Raw genomic sequence first — 17,429 nt, forward strand, 5'->3', positions numbered from 1 at the left:
TGATTAAAAAAAACGCAGGTATCAGTATGAGGGTAGATCCTTTGGTTTGTCTACTCATTAATAAAGGAAAAAAAAAAACGGGGCTCTAACAAACAAGTGCCGAGGAGACAGCGCTGTGCGTTACTGTCCTGCCACTTTTCTTTCTTTGCGCAGGTTTCCCCCCCTTGTATCCATATGAGTTGGGTGCAAGTTCAACAGTGTGGTCGCAAAATTCGGTCAACCAACAACCTACGTGCAGTCCCCACAGCGCTCTTTTACATCAGTGCTCTTTTTGTCACCACCCCGAAAGAATTTTCAGTATGCCTCACTGATTCCGCACTGCTTACAGAAGTTGTTGACCGCGGTAAGCGGGTCATGGGCTGTTAGTAGACACTACCGCACGCGTTCGCGCCGCTGACGGCACGAGATAGCGGCTCTGCCAGCATGCGACGGGCGGGGCGGACGTGCAGGCCCCGCAAGGGGCCTGAAACCACTCCTGGTGCGAGCAGCGAGCCGTGTCCGAAGCTTATCGCGGAGCACGCGAGTCCGCACCGCTCCGCCGAATCGGAGCTCCTGCATCCAGAGACTGCGTTTACAGCATGCCTTTGGCGTGCCCTCAGCTCGTAATGAACGAAAGATGAGACGCAAAAAGCGCCCCGTGTTGTACGATGCCGAGAATTGAAGCTATCATAGGCTGTCAGAATTAGCGTTGAGTGCTTCGTTACGAAGTTTCTCAGAAATCAAAGGCAGTTTCAGAACGCTGAACCTCGCGTACGATACCGTTGTATATGCCCCATCGTAAGGAAAGTTTTGTGAATTATAGCCTAGCGGAAATATACCAGAGTCTTCGCTATATGCTAGAATTCTCTTTAACGCTGCGATGCCCCCCTTTTTTGTGACACCATTTACTTATTGCGCGCGGAACAGATGTAATTTCTTCTTTTGTGTGTGTGTGTGTGTGTGTGTGTGTGTGTGTGTGTGTGTGTGTGTGTGTGTGTGTGTGTGTGTGTGTGTGTGTGTGTGTGTGTGTGTGTGTGTGTGTGTGTGTGTGTGTGTGTGTGTGTGTGTGTGTGTGTGTGTGTGTGTGTGTGTGTGTGTGTGTGTGTGTGTGTGTGTTTGTGCAGAAAACCACCAAAACCGGCTAGTAGCATTTTGATAACTGTAATTTGCAACATACCTGTAAACGCTCAAACAAAATACTTGCTGCTACGGGTACTGAGGAATGCTGCGAGATGATTTTCATGAAACTGTGGCGGCGGACACTAAAACGGTGCAGAAACGACGCAAAAATTTAAAACCCGCAATCTTTTGAGTCAACCGGAACACGAAGAATTTTCAGCTTAAGTCAGTCAACGTACATTATTTCTGTTTCAACTTGGCTTCAAGACGTTCAGCAGATAGCTTGGCTTTCCACGGTTTTAGATTCCCTTTTATCAATAGCTTGCTTCTATGTAAGACATCAATGTTATATTGGTCCATATGGTTCATAATAGCGCACATAAGGACACCTTTTTTTAGGACAGGAGTATGGCGAGCACTGTCTGTTTTGTGCCGTCCTTTGCGCTGTTGGACCGAGTGCAAGACGGAATGCTCTCACCACCTCCACCGCACTCAGGAGCATCGGCTTCATGGAATCACTTGATGAGAAGCTCGTGTTATTCCGTCGTATAGCTCCTCTTATTTTATGCACTTCTTCTTTCTTTTCCGAAAGCGACATGTAATGTTACATCCGAAGGTGCAGCAAATAAACAAGCACAGCAACTATCACGTTCAACGAGAATTGACTAACCATTGCACACTTCCTATGAGCCTACCGGCCACACAACGCAACGAACTGCTTCTCCGCGTGGCGCCTGTGTTATGCGCAGAAATGCACTTCATGTACTCTGCGCGTGCAGATGCTCTCCTATCAGGCTTTCGGGAAAATGTTAAGGGCATGTACGCTTACGCAACGCTGGTTTAAGTAACCACAATAATAACGAATTTGTAGCAGGGTTAAACTGACTGGTTTGTTTACAAAATACAACGAGCCAACGAACATGGTGACGGTGGTGCACACAGGATGAACAATTCAAGCTTGGTTGCAATTGGAGGAGGAGGAGGAAGAACATTTATTTCCGCCGAATATGGCGTGGCAGCCACCTCCGGGTCCGCACGCAGGCGTCCAGGGAGGCAGTCTGTCGCACCGCGGCCAGAGGACACCCGGCCCCGTCTAGGAGAAGAGGTCTTCAGCCTCGGCCGCCAGGCGGACGGCGAATCGCTGCGTTTTTTCGTCGGAGCTTCTTAGCGTGGTCTCCCATTCATCGCTAGTATTAATCGCGTTGTGCCCTGGGGCACGAACGAAGGTATCTATCTGGTGGCGGATATGGGTTCAGTTGGTTTTCTTAAATGTTTGTAGTTCTATCAAAAAAAAAAAAAACGCCGAAGTTGTCGTATCTTTCTGTTCTCTTTTTCTTCAGTGCCGCTTCTCGTGTCAAGTTTTCGCTCGTAAAATAGATGTCGGCAACTTTGCTAACAAATTCGCAGATCGATTACAATGATCGCTAGAGATCATGGATTGCTGAAGTCATCAACTGTCTTGAAGATCATACCAGTATTTTCTCCCGCCGTTGTGGTTCAGTGTTAAGACAATCGACTACTGAGCCAGGCGACTCGGGTTCGACGACCCCGACCGTGACGGCCGCGTTTCGATGGAGGCGACACGCAAGGCTCTCGGATACTGCGCCATGACAGTGCACGACGGTTGGATTGTCCGGAGCTCTTCACTGCGGCGTCCTTCATAACCTGAGCCACAATGAAACGTGGAACACAATAAACAAAATCAAGCCATTATTTTCATTCCCTAGTAAGGTTTTCGTTAGAGTTATAATTCGGCATGCAGCTTGCCGGATTTTTCAAAGAATTACCTAACATTTGCTACAGACGCTTGGGTTTACAAGTGGATATAATATATTTCTTCTAATTCTGAAGGTAGTTTGGTCGCGTTTTTATAATTTTATAATATATAATTTTGTAGGGAAAAAATCGTCATCTAAGACTCAGTACACATCTGTTAAGAACTCCTACTCGTTAATGAGGATATTACGCCAAAGTTTCAGCGAGGTAGTGTACGAGACTGTGTTTTTATGAATTTTAACGAAATAGCCGGTTGCGCTCGGCGTGAAATTGATTAACTATTTCGAAATGTATCGTTGCATGACACATAATACGGATAGTCAGTTAATTCTGGCCAAGAATAAGCAAAGGCATATTACAGTTAACTGATAATTGTCATTAAATATTTCTGAGGCTACGCTCATGTGTTTCATCAACAAAATTCGATTTCTTACAAACAACTTACTAAATAATAATGCTACTGAACTCACTACAGCTGGGTACTGACAAGTACTTTCGCATCAATGCTCACTTCTATTTTCAATGTATTGATCTTACTGCAGCCTGCGCTAATGGCAGTGCATGCGAGAGAACAACTTGCGTGCATCAAGTCGATTCGTCATAAACTTCAATACGCTTCTGCCACCTGGAGTAGCAAGCAAGTTCTAATGGCTTACGTAACCAGTGGCATCGATGTTTTGTAAAACCGTGTTGCTCGATTCATATTAACAGTAACGTTACACTATATTAATGAAAAACAACAACAACAACAAACAAACAGAGTTAGACAGCTCAGCCCATCGCTGCAGAATTGGCTCATTACCACTATTCCATAAACTACACCACCATCTCATATATCTCCATGATCAATTCTTTCAAGTCATCGCTACTCATTCTTCAGTGTCGTGATCATCATTGAAAGGTTGAGCTCATCAACTAGCAAGCATTCAAATACGCGCTGCCCACAATAACAGAATGGCTTGCCTTATATTAAAATAATCAGATACTGATACAGAATATAGATACACTAAGTTTAAAGAACGAATATTCCTATGCACTATTTCCAATTTGTATGCTTTTGAGTGTTTTTGAGTATTCTCATTGTTTCTTCTTGTAATGTCATCTGTTTTAATGTTTCAGTTGTAGCATTTATTGGTTCCGAATTGCGTTTTGATCATTTATTTATTTCCTACTACGATTTGTGATTATGTCATTATACCCTCCGCCCTCCTAACCTAAATTAATATCCCCGTAATGAGGACCTACTGAATGTTCTGAATAAATAATGAATAAATAAACAAATAATTAAAATGCGCACGGATAATACTCGTAGCAGACGCTGTTATATTATGAACTATAAGTCAATAGGACAGCGAAATATTTTGAAGCGTTCTAACGCAGAGGAAAATAATACTGCTTGCTCATCTCCAATTTCGCTGCCATATGCGCGTGATATTCTTACAGTCATCTATAGCTTGGAATTACTTTCCTTTGTTCTATTTTTTTCTTTCCTTCTTTTTTTCTTCTAAGCTTTCCTTTCCTCTTCCTTTCAATGGCTTCTTTTCTTCCATTCTTTCTTTCTGCGCTGCGTGACAGAGCCGCAACGAACGGCAGGTTGCGTTGACGCGAGTCGTCGCCAGGCCATCCCTCCGGCCCGTGCGCTAATCCTCGCTCCACGCCCTTGCCATGGGCGTTAATCCTCCGGACGAGATCAGGCACGCCGATTGGGAGTCCTCCACCCCCAACTACCTCAGCAAACGCCGTGGAAAAAAACAAAAAAAAAAGGGGAATGGGGGGGGGGGGGGGGTTCAGTGAAGGGGGATTTATTTACGGCGCCTCTCCACGAGATATGGAGGGGTAGTGAGGGTGGCATTTCCTTCGAACCGACGACGCGATGCCTGCAGTTGCGCAACACCGGCTGAGACCGACGTCCCGGGGCAAAGAGAAGGAAGAGGAGGAGAAATGAGGGAAGGAAGGCAAAAGTGCAATAAGGGCTGCCCCTCCCCACCGCTCTTTTTGTTTGCTCTCCTTGCGTTGCTCAGCCCCGCGACCGTTCGCAGCGGCTGGTGGTGGTAGCGGCCCCGTTCCCTGCTACACGCTGCCCCTGGCCCTGTTTCCGCGCCTGTCGTGCGCTCGTTAGCCGGGTTTTGCGCGACAGCTTAGCTGTCACTGCCCATTTGTTTTGCAGAGGGACGTCGAGTGCTGCGCTCGTGTTTACTTCCTTTTGCTGTTATTTTTATGTTGTCCTGCATGTGGCGACGAGGAAAAATTTTGGCAAATTGGTGACGATGCTTTGGTGGCCCACAACACACGCGCGACGCGAGTGTTTTTTGTCGAGGTGACAGTCTATAAACTGCCGTAACGCAAGAAAGAAGTGCCGCACAAGCCGAGCAGCCACTGCCGAGAGTGAACTTGTTTTTCCCTATCTTATTTCATCATTCACTTGGTCCCGTCGTTTCTTCCTTACTTTCTTCTCTTCTATCTCTTTATGCCCGATGGGAACAGTTGCGCGGAACGGTGCAGGCTGGTTAAAGAAAGTAACTGGGCTTCCGCAAATATTTGTCGCCGCGCAATTCACGGCCTATCAGGGAAAGATTTAAGTTGGGAACATTGGAAACAAGCGCTAACAATTGCTAAGATTTAGCACAACGCTACCACGACCGTCAGCCACCAACGCGCATGCGCAGGTGTCAGCGTGCGAGTGACCGGGCCCGACAAGCACGACAGCCACAGAGACCAGTCGTGGTGTCGATAAAGCCTAGCTTAAACCTTGCTTTCTTTTAAAGGGACACTAAAGAGAAATGGTGTCAGATTAGACTATTGGTTCAGCGTCATATGATAGCAAATACGTTATTTTTACCGAAAACAACGCTTCCATAGTCCGTAAACTTTTGTAAATGCAGAGTATTCGTGCAGGTGTCACTGCCGGATTCACGCAGGCGCTATGGGCGACAGAAATATGAGAGCTCTCAAGGAACGCTATTTCGCCGTCTCGCCGGACAACTATCCTCGAAATATGAGGACAGCTGAACGGCGAGAACGCGAACCCTCGCTTCGGAACAGCGCTAACAGACGGCGGAGCGAAAGGATAGACGCCAACAACACCGCTGAATGCTTCTGCATGTAGCCGGTGCGCGCAGCAACTTCAGAATCGCAAGCTCTCAACGGCATTCGCACTCTGTTTCGCTCTCACTTCAGCCCTTCGAATGGCCTACTATGTAGGCTGCGGGTGTGATGAAATTTCAAGATGTAGCCCCGCCGGGGTGGTGCAGTGTTAAGACGCCCGACCGCTGTCCGGAATTCCGGGGTTCGAACCCGACCGCGGCGGCTGCGTTTCGATGGAGGCGAAACGAAGTGGCGTCCGTGTGCTGTGCGATGTCAGCACACGTTAAAGATCCCCAGGTGATCGAAATTACTCCGTAGCCCTCCACTACGGCTCCCCTTTCTCTTTCCACTTTCACTCCTACCCTCGTCCCTTCCCTTACGGCGCGGTTTAGGTGTCCACATAGCAAGTGTGACAGATACTGCGCCTTTCCCTTCCTGTGAACCAATTATTATTATTATTATTACAGTAGCCACACTTTTTTAACCGACGCCGAAATTCCGTCGTCGGTGCCCGCGATGAGAGAGAAATAATCACGAGCATAGCGTTGACAGCTCGTCCTGGTAGCTGGCAGCTGACATGACCGAGCACGGATTCTTGGATGGTTTGTGTGACTTGACGAGACCGCTTGATATCCACAAGATGGATATAGCTGCTAACTGTGGTTGCCCATTTGAGGTGGAAAGGGGGAATAAGAATGAACCTTTTAGTACTCTTGGATGCTCACGCTAGTCCTCGGCTGCAGAAACTTGGCTTAAGCGGGGCTTTATATGTCAGCTGATAACCTACGATATCAGGCGGAACTGAAGTGCCCATCATATTTTTTTCTTCTTCATGTATAGGCTCTCACGCAGACATGTGCATGCATGCACATAATCAATGTGCGAAGCGTGATTCGACCACGTAGTCCCATGTTTTTTCGTACGGGAAGGTGAATTCGCTTTCATTATCAATTAATTAATTAATTAATCAATCAATCATTCAGTCAATCAATCAATCAATCAATCAGTTAATCAATGAAGTTTATTTTGCACGCATAATATTATATCTGAGAAGCACCACACACATGCAGCACATTCCGGAACACTGGAACCGGAGCGAGTAGCAAATGCGTGTACGCGAAAACGATTCGCAGAGCTGGCAGACAGAAGTCTTTTACGTTGTGACGTCATACCCTTAGAGGCGGAGCTTAAGTGTCCCCACAAAATTTGTTGAATTTGAAAACCGTGTGGCCGTTGCGATTTCACTTGTAAGTTGTCACCTTTGCTTGTTTCGTGATCTGCGTTGACCTCGCCTTGGGCGCTCACACCGCCTTTGTGGCGTCGTTCAGTTTGGCGCCGTGTTACTTCATATGTTAGACACGTCTGTGCTGCGACTCCTAAGTTGGTGGCTGGTTTGCTGGCAACTTTAGAAATGGCGAGCAGTGCATCGAACACCGAAAGGGTGCAACGATCACTGCCGCCTGCTCGCGTTTACTCGCGTGCTACCGGTCGCTTCGGTGCAGTGTATTATGGACTATGTTGCGGACAAAGCATGAAGTTGCGAAGAGGAGTCGATGTATTGTGAGAACTGATTTTACAACTGTATACACCACTGTATTGATGTAGTTGACGCAGTAGTTTCAAAGAAAACGAAAGATCACGATCACTCATTTACTATTCCCCGTTGACACTGCGACATGTCTTTACTAATCTGATGCGTCCGATGATAATTTTAGCTGCTAGTTTAAATCTCCCAACACGCGCGGCCGAACTGTGCATACGTCTGAAAACAAAACCTGACGCCCAACCTCTCACTCACTAATAAGAACCACGATTTGATGATGCGCGGTGACGGACGGTACACTTAGATTAGAGAATTTTGGCACCCCGTGATCAGTGTTCTGCTACAGTGATCCATGCTTCTGCTGGGACCGAGCTGCTAATAGCAGCTAGTGAGCGCATGCGAGAATTTCTGCCCGCAGATCCCGGGACACGCCATGCTAAAGCTTTCTATTAAGATAGCCTCCGCACCGTCTCGAGGTGGCACTACTGGAAGCTAAGGACGACTCTAGATTGCAGTTTTTCTCACCTTCTTCCTTTTAGTTTTTTTTTTCTTTTTGAAACAGACAGGCTTTCAGCACTCCGAATGATCCTTTAACGAAACCAGGATGCACTTGTCATGAGATTCCTGTGCTAAATCTATCGGAAAACGCTTTTAGGGGCACCATGCTACCCTGAAAGCTTTCTTCGATCACTGCACGGCTGCAGGCTCGCACTCTATCCTCGTGCGTACATTCAACGCTCCATACATCTGGGGAACGCGTATACGTGAGGCGCTATCAGGAATTCTGCAGCTGCCACATCACATTGCGGAATTTCGGCGTTTGAATTACACGTGATAATGTGCAGCATCATGCACCAGTCGCCAAATAAGAAATGTCACGACGGAACAGCGCTTTCTAACAGTATACGTGGGAAAGGGAAAATAGTTAATCGCAAATGGATTATTGTTTCCCTTGTTTGGCGAAAATACGTCATGTCACGATTTGTACGCTTTCTCTTGAATGTCCGCTTTTGAGTCGCCGAAACGGAGTGATCTTTGAGAAAATAACTGGTGAACTCAATAATTTATCGGCAGAACAGTCCTTTGGTCGGTCTATCGATTGATCTATATTTTTTGGCTAACTCAATCTTTGGTCGATAACCATTGATTAATTAGTAACTTGATCGGTTAGTTAACTTACCGCCCTGTCGGTCGGCCATTAAATTAGTGGTCTATTTGGTGATCGATAGATTAATCGGTTGATGAACCGACCGACTGCATAACTAACTGAAATGACTCGACCGTTTGACTTGGCTGTCTGCACCGGCCGAGCTGACAGTACTGGACAGAGTGACTGGCCGTACTAACAGGACCGATAAAGGCATACCTGGCTGCAGTTGAGTCCATTGAGGGGCAGACACTGCTCGTGCACTTGTTCGACGGCCCCGGTGCGTTTAGCCAGCCTCTGGGCCTCCTGGGCAAGGAAAAGGTCGAGCACGGGCACTCCGCGAGCGCGTACGTCCCCTTCTGTGAGCGAGTCGACCATGAGCAGCACCCAGATGGGTCGCTTGCGCTCCCAGTCGCCCGTGATGGCGTGGAACAGGTAATCGGCATATAGGCCCCGGCCGCGCTGGTCGGCCGTCATCCACGACGACATCTTGGCACGCACGTACTCCAGGTGCCTGCACGGTGGACATATACGAGGTTTACTATACAATACTGCAGTTGTCGTTTTTGTGTGCTCCAAGGTGTTTAGCACGTACACAAGCCGACTGCAAAACAGAATATTATAATACTGGCATAAATGACAGAACATGGCTTAACTGCGGCCTCCCTTTGTGGTGTGAGCTGCGGTTCGGCTTGTTCCACCGTTGTGGTAGCATACAACTAATGCATGGTGGTATAGGCTCTATGCCAACTTCCCCGTCAGAGGCGACCATGACATGGTCGTTTGAACTGTCCGGAGAAGAGTGCTATTTTTCCAAAGACTGCTCTTGGAGCCAGTACCTCCCCCTTGATAACACAACTGGCTTGTAACGTGATTATCCCAGCCGTCTACAATGAGTACCTGATTCATAAAATAGACGGACTTGCTCGCTCTACAGCTTTCTTTTGAGAACTGTTGAGAACTGTCAAAAGCATTTTAGAACTGTTCCCCTGCAACTGCATTCTTTATCAGGGCCCTTCGGAATGTCTGTGCCCTTTCAAGAAAGGCGTATCAGCATAATGATGATGAAAATATTTATTGACATTGGCTTAGATTAAGGGAAGGCTGGTCGGGTCCCTAGTCCGGGACACCGTTGGTAAAAGCCGCTGCCCGTGCTCTTTCGATGAGGGCTCGTTGTTCCACGAGGTCCGAGCTGGACAGGGCCGCCTCCCAGCCTTCCCATGTTGGCTGGTTTATTTTGTCAATACTGGTATTTTGTTGACAAGCCCATACCATATGGTATAAGTTTGCCGTCTGGTCACAAAATTTGCACTGCGCCGAAAAGGACTCGGGCTCAATGGCGTGAAGTGTTGCTGGATTATTAAATGACAGTTCTTCGAAGGTGACACTCTTCTGATTTACTAAGACCCTTAGCGGGCTTCGGGAAGTCTGCCTTTCAAGGCGCAAATGCTGTAGTATCTCTGAATATGTTGTTAACGGAGAGGGGTAGCCTAAATAAGCAAGGGAGGACGTAGAAGGATTCCCGGGAAGAAAAGCTCGACCCGAAGCGTGTGCGTGCGCGTTTACTTCAACTTCCTGGTGACCTGGAACCCATATTAGCTCCCTCCGTGCAGCTGAAGTCCTACATTGACTCAGAATTTTGCAGGATAGCGGCGTGAATCTGCCACGCATATAGTTTTTATAAGCATCAAACCTGTTTTAGATGCTGTCTCATCATCCACTCCGCAATGTAGTTCTTTCTGCTGCTGCCGCTTTTTATTATTATTATTTTTTTTCAGGCCACGGGATCATCGGTTCCAGGCTCAGAAATATATGCCGAAGGAGCATTCTTTCACTCATTGCTCTACTTCTCTCTCCCCACCCTCCTCCTTCCGTATCCCTAACGTTTCTCCTTCGGAAGTAAAATCGTATTTAGACCCTCGCCAGCCAGTGATGATCGCGCTGCCCAGACGAAGACAAGACCACTTGTCGAAACGTTGACTCGGCTTGCGAACTGAGGCTCCCCCTCTTCCCTTGTGCTCTTTCGTAATGTGTAGCCATCTTCTCTCTCTCGTTCTACTATGACTGAAACCATGTCATAACTGTCATGTCTGGTTCTGGCTACATTGACATTTGTCTGGATGCGAGAGACGCATTTATTTCGCAAAACAAATGGGACATAAATTTTTTCCTGCCACATAGTGGACACTCAGTGACATCGTAACCAGTGCTTGGAAGTAAATAGCGACGCATATCCTACAGACTCCGCGATGCATGTGACAAATATCATTATGACGCTGTTATACTATAGTGGACTCACATTTATTCACAACCGTTTATTCCATGAACGTATTAGCTGAAATTGTATAACCAGTAGATTTTGTAAAATTACACTAATATGTTTTGTTGTATCACTATGTTTAACCATTCCCATCTGTAATGCCGTATGGCTCTGAGGCTATTTTAAATATACCAGTATCAGTCGAATTCATGCGCTACCGATTCGAACACAAGTATTCACACTGCAGATCAACGTGCTGGCTAGCCTCGGATAAGCCGACGGACCATTTGAATTTGGTGACCCTGACTCAGTAGATTCTCGATGCTTAATACTGCGTTTCATTAGGGCTTTTTTCTCTCTCTTCTCCTTCTTCACATAGCAGAGAGCGGGTCTTTTGAATACATGTAGAACCTCGAAAAGCGTGGCTGGAGACACCGGCTTTAGTGTCTCGAAATTAGAGCGGATTTAAGCAAGATATATATCCAATGAGGAAACACTGTAATTTTCAGTGAAGTCCGATAAACGCACTAGATAGATGTAATCAAGCAGTAGCTCACCTGCGCAGCCTGGCGAGCAGCTCGGGCGGCAGGACGTCGGCCAGCGAGCGGCCCTCGGGCAGCAGCTGGCAATTGGCGAGCGCCGCCAGCGTGCCGGGGTCCAGAAGGTCGAGCTCGAAGACGACGCTGTCCGCGTTGCCGAAGGCCCTCTTGGCGTTCTCCGGCACGTGGTCCCAGACGCGAGTGTACGGCACGTGGATGGTGCCAAAGAAGTAGGACGGCGGATCGCTTCGCGTCGACCACAGGAAGGAGCGAACGCCGCCGCTCTGCGTGGTGCCGAAGAACAGTACTACATATAATACGCGGTCGAGCTTTTGCACGTCGCATCTTTAAAGGTCAACTCCGGTAATTTTTCCATCATTCTGTGTTTTTAGTTGAATTACATTCCTCGGCACGGTCCTGACTCGGATACAAAAAACCGTTTTTCGAAATTTCAATTAGAAGTATGTTTAAAAAGAAAAAAAACAGCAAATCGAAGCCGAAACTGCTTTCACGGCCAGAAACGACGTCCCAGGTGACGAAATGGTGACGTCACACTCAGTATTAGAGAAACACTCGTACGTGCGTTGGATGATGAAAATAAAGTATGGAAATCATGAAGGATTGCATAAAATGTCTGAAGTAGTTCAATATAAGCCTCAGAATTTCATAATCATGCGGGAAGTGGACAGTAACGCCGGTATACTGTTTGTGACGTCAGAAACTCAGTGTTGCCGGCAGAAATAGTCTCAACTTAAGGCATGAAAACAGCAAATTTTAAAGTCGTGTTGCGCGCGAACGGATTATCGTACGGCGCCCAAATTTTGTAGAATGCGTCAGGACGGAGAGGAGAATCTACAGTAAAATTTTTATTAGAATATTCGAATGTCAAAAAAACCCCGGAGTTGCCCTTAAGCAGCACCCGCAAATGCATCCGGAGAACGCCTGCCGCGATGGTACAGTGGTTAGCGTGCTCGACTTGTGTGCCTAAGGATGCGGGATCGAATACTGGCCGCGGCGGCCGTTTTTTCAGTGGAGGCGAAAAGTAAAGCGCCCATGTGCTTTGCGATGCCACTGCTCAATAAATAACCCCATATGGTGGAAATTTCCGGAGCCCTCCACTACGGCGTCTCTAATAGGCTGAATTGCTTTGGGACGTTAAATCCCACAAACCAAACCAAACTAGCATCCTGAGAACACCATTTAAGAGATCAGTAGCAGAAAGTACACTATGAGGTTCTGCGAATGACTGGCGGCTGACGACTTGTCAGATTTGATTTCGAGCAGTGGCTCTGTAGCGGCGCTGCAACGCCTTTGCTCGCGACATGCGGGGCTCCAGGGAAACAATAAAGTTTAGGTCTTTATGTGGCTTACCTTCGCAAAGCCACTCTATGGGGACGTCATCATCATCATCATCATCATCATTTATTATTCCCTTAAAGATCCCTATCAGGGAGATTGCATAAGGTGGGAGACAACAGTGAGAAAGGGTCATACATTAGCATAAAAACAAAGGAAAAGAATACAAAATGCATATCGTTACAGAGGGCTCCGAATAATCCGAATAATCGAAGTGTTAGCTCTAAGAATCCGCCTGGAATTCTTAGAGCTAACACCTGGCATTCGGCCTGTTTGCCTCGCCCGAGTTACGCCCCGTTTAGCTTGCGGAGACCTAGTCTTCCCGCGGCTTGAAATCAATTGCAGAAGCGATACTATAAACTGTATCGCTGAGCGCCTCTTCTAACCACACACAAAAGCCACTTGATCGACTATGTTTTTTGCCGTTATCCTCTGGGGTATACCATATCGCTTCAGTGTAGTACAAGTCGAGCCATATGACGTCACCGCATCAACCACTTTATAGGTTCGCGCTAGAAAATCCATTAACGTAATTTGGGATTACATCTGGTTCGTTGTTTGTACACGGTTGTGCGCCTTTATACGAACGCCGGTATGGGTGACTCGAAGTATTGATACTTCTTCTAAGGACTAAACGCCTTCAACGCATTTATGTCTCTTTAATGTAAACCCGCTGTCCAGTCAGCGGACAGAGAGAAACTGCATAGAAATGATTTGACGCGTATTCTTGTTCCACTATTATGGACAGCAAGAAGAGCCTGTATCTGCCATATATACCTTTTGCTGTGCTTTAAGTGTAAGATACCAGTGAGAGGCAATGCGATAGAACGAATTCCTGAGTGACAAACTTTTTTTTTGTTTGTTTGTAGTCCATCCTTGACATTGCCAAACATAATCGGCTGCTGCGCATCACTATTTGCGATTCGTATCATACATGAATGAGCAATGCCTGTAGCTGAACTTATGATATTCAGAGATATGTACTACATGAGCGTAAAGTACAGACACGGGCTAAGTGAGGGGACGCGACAGCGCTCGTCCCGTCCTTTCAGTTCTACCATGTCCATAGCGAAAAGACAGAGCTGGCCCCGTCCCCTCACTTCGTGCGTGTCCGGACTCTGTACCAACTGCACCTGTACCTAACCATACATGAATGGTTGTGATTAAAATTCTCTCTGCAAACTATATACCCGCGCGCACGACGTGTTGAGTTCAGTTCTGAATAAAGTTTGCCTGAAGTGTAGAATTGTCACCTTTAAAGAATTCGCCTGGGCCAAGGTCAGGACTTGAAGAAGTAAAGATGTGTAACGGGTTCCTTCCTAAAAACTGTGAAAGTGTTGACAAGCCTGCTTACCGTTAGACATACTACACCAAATGTTTCCCGGGAGCCCGCAACTAAATTCTAAAAATTTGTTTTTTCGACAACGTGATATCACTTTTGGCGAACGCCACAAAATAGGTTAATAACTGCATCTGGTTAGCTGGCTAATTGAATTCTAATAGTCACCTTTTCAAATATTACAGATGCGCAACTAGACGTAAATACAGATTTGTTGCTGATCAATAGTAATAGTCCTTTCATTTCTTATAATTTAGAAAACGCGATTGCCATCAGCGCTGTGACTCAACAAATGTTGAACATTTTTCTCGCCAAAGGCGATGCCCGCCGGTGAAGGCGCAGTGAGCAGCGACGGGCATTCCAGCGCGGATAGAAGATGTCACGCACGCCAGGTACTGAGCGATTTGATCGAAGTCGCTGTGTGCACACTTCCGGTGCGCGTAATTAGAACAAACGGCCGAAATTTAAGTCATGACACCGACGGTATACTCGCGTGTTCAAAATTCTATACTCAGGTAAACGCATTAGCATAATACTAGTGGACACTTGCAAATCTCTATTCCGGCAACCACTAGGCGCCAATCCGTGATATCTAAAAGTCAACTCTATTAGAATTCAGTTAAACTGCTCAATATGACAATTAACATTATTCGCCTGTCATGTTGACTCCGCGTACACTGGTATAAAACCCTATTTAAAATAAGTGGTGGACTTCCCTGAAACACCTAATAATTGGACTGCGCGTAGAAGATAACACCCCCAAGCAGTGCGCGTGATATACTGCATGTCTGTTGACACAGACAATATATATATATATATATATATATATATATATATATATATATATATATATATATATATATATATATATATATATATATATATATATATATATATATATATATATATATATACCTTTCCACCAGACCAGAACTGGGTGAACTGTACCGTTGACAAAATGGGAATACACAATACACATTCTCCCACTAGTGAAAATACGTGCCGCTGGAGGAAGCAGTTATAACGCAGTCAGCAGAAGTACGACATCTTTTGGCACGGGCGCCCGCCCCCACTAGGCAGTCTCTATATGCGCTCCACTGAATTCGGCGAAGCGCTGAGGGAAGAGGGGATCGACGGTTGCCAACCATCGACGCGGAGGAAGTGGCCACGCAATTAGGTGGGGGCCGCTAATTTTACAGCTAGCGTGTAGGCGGCGCTGGTTGTTTTCTTTCTTTCTTTTTTTGTCATCGCCGCGGTCTACACCCGAACGCCTCCCCAAAAGACGGGGTCTTGCCATCCTACAGCATCCTCCTCCGACTTATCTCACGCTTCACCGGCGTCCCCTATCACTGACGAAGAAAAGGAAACCGGGAGAAGGGAGGAGAAAAGGAATTATAAAAAATGTTATTTTTTTATGCTCTCACTTTAATGAATAGCCCGTAGAAAACGTCGATTAGAAGAACGAAGCGGCGCAAACGGCTTTTTAAAGTGCTCGTTAGCGTCGCATCATTAACTCGGCGCCATTTGTTCAGGCGCCTCCTCCTCTCCTTTGGCCTTGTCCCCGACTTCATTATTGTTTCCAGCCGTGTCCCGTGCCTCCCCGCCATGAATCCCGGATTGCTACCGCTGCCCCATCCTTCCTTATATGCCGACTCTTTGTGTGTGCTTGTCTCGTCGCGAGTCCTTTCCCGACAATCTCATGTCTGGCGCCAGCGCGCAGGCCAAATACCATATACGCATGCGTGCTCACAAGCAAGAGTAGCGCGACCATTGGGGTGAGAAAAAAAATAAAGGTATATTTTTTAAGCGAAAGGCGCAGTAAAGTACACTGGGGCGCGCCTCTGAGAGAAGAGTGTTGTAATGAGGCCACTTCAGCTTGCGTGGGAATGTCGGGAATATACCACGTATGCCCTCGGCATCTGGTTTTGCTAAATGCTTGTCTGCACGAAGAATTGGGTTCAGCTTCAGAACAGCAAGTGGGGCGGGGGTAATTTGTTATACTATACCTGTGCGGGCATTGTGGGGACAGTGAGGAGATATAGGGTGGAACGCCATGAAACTTGATATAACTAAGGATGGGCTAAGAGCGGTGACTTAGAAGAACATCTGCACCGCGTACAAGAGGCCTGTGGTTCGAATCTCGGTGCCGCGCAATTCTGAACCGTATTAAAAATAAATCTGCATGTCGGTGGAGTTGCATAATAAGATCTGGGCTACAGCCAGAAAAGTCACCAGTGACCACCACCAGAAACGCTCTTTCACTAGAACAGGATTTGGCCACCCTCGTGTAAACAATTGGCTACCACCTTTTATGTGAATATTAAAATCCCCGGCCCCCAGTCCCCAGCGGCTGCGGAGCAGCCGACCACGGCGACGGTCAGACCTGTGATGAAGCGGAGGGTACCAAGAATCTCTGGCTGCGGACAGGCCGCCACTGGAAACTAAACATGCCAACGTTTAACGTTACAACTCTATCTAGTGAGGCTAGTTCATAGCAGTGCTATTCCAGGAGCAAGCGGGCATAAAATCGGATACCATAGGGCTTACTGACGTCACGCGGGCGCACGCACGCACGCACGCACGCACGCACGCAGGCACACGCACGCGCGCGCGCACACACACACACACACACACACACACACACACACACACACACACACACACACACACACACACACACACACACACACACACACACACACACACACACACACACACACACACACACACACACACACACACACACACACACACACACACACACACACACACACACACACACACACACACACACACACACACACACACACACACACACACACACACACACACACACACACACACACACACACACACACACACACACACACACACACACACACACACACACACACACACACACACACACACACACACACACACACACACACACGTATCTGTAAGGGCCGGATCTTCAAAGATCCGGCTCATGTATTACTTCGACCTCTTTTAAATCATTAAACGCTTTTCACCGCGACAGTGATTTGTCTCCGGTGGCACATTTCACAGTGTTTGCTAGGCAAAAGCAGTGTGGAAAACTCATAATCACGCGCTGCTGTTTTCCTGTTGTTTGGAATGACTCTCATTCTTCAATGCCCCTTATCTTGAATATTTGATAAGCTGTCTTTAACCTGAGGGCAGCCGAAAGCGGCCGCTCTCCTGCCCTTGAACGACCGACTAAGACAGGTTAAAGCTGCGCCGAAGGCGAGGCACAGATACGGCCGACGCAACTAATGTCCATGGTCGAG

General features: G+C 47.1%; 1 protein-coding gene across 1 annotated transcript in view; it reads right to left on the reverse strand.

Moving 5' to 3' along the window:
* The window catches only part of LOC146182406 (metalloprotease TIKI1-like), a 116,273-nt gene that overhangs the window by 32,886 nt on the left and 65,958 nt on the right, over nt 1-17,429 (reverse strand). Inside the window, exons 3-4 of the mRNA XM_084577498.1 lie at nt 11,466-11,731; nt 8,868-9,162 (exon numbers count right to left, since the gene is read on the reverse strand). Of these exons, the coding sequence (XP_084433624.1) occupies nt 8,868-9,162; nt 11,466-11,731 (561 nt within the window). The remainder of the gene's footprint in view (nt 1-8,867; nt 9,163-11,465; nt 11,732-17,429) is intronic.

This window comes from Amblyomma maculatum, chromosome 8, assembly GCF_055883805.1.
Source record: "Amblyomma maculatum isolate TAMU_Amacu chromosome 8, ASM5588380v1, whole genome shotgun sequence".
NCBI lineage: Eukaryota > Metazoa > Arthropoda > Arachnida > Ixodida > Ixodidae > Amblyomma > Amblyomma maculatum.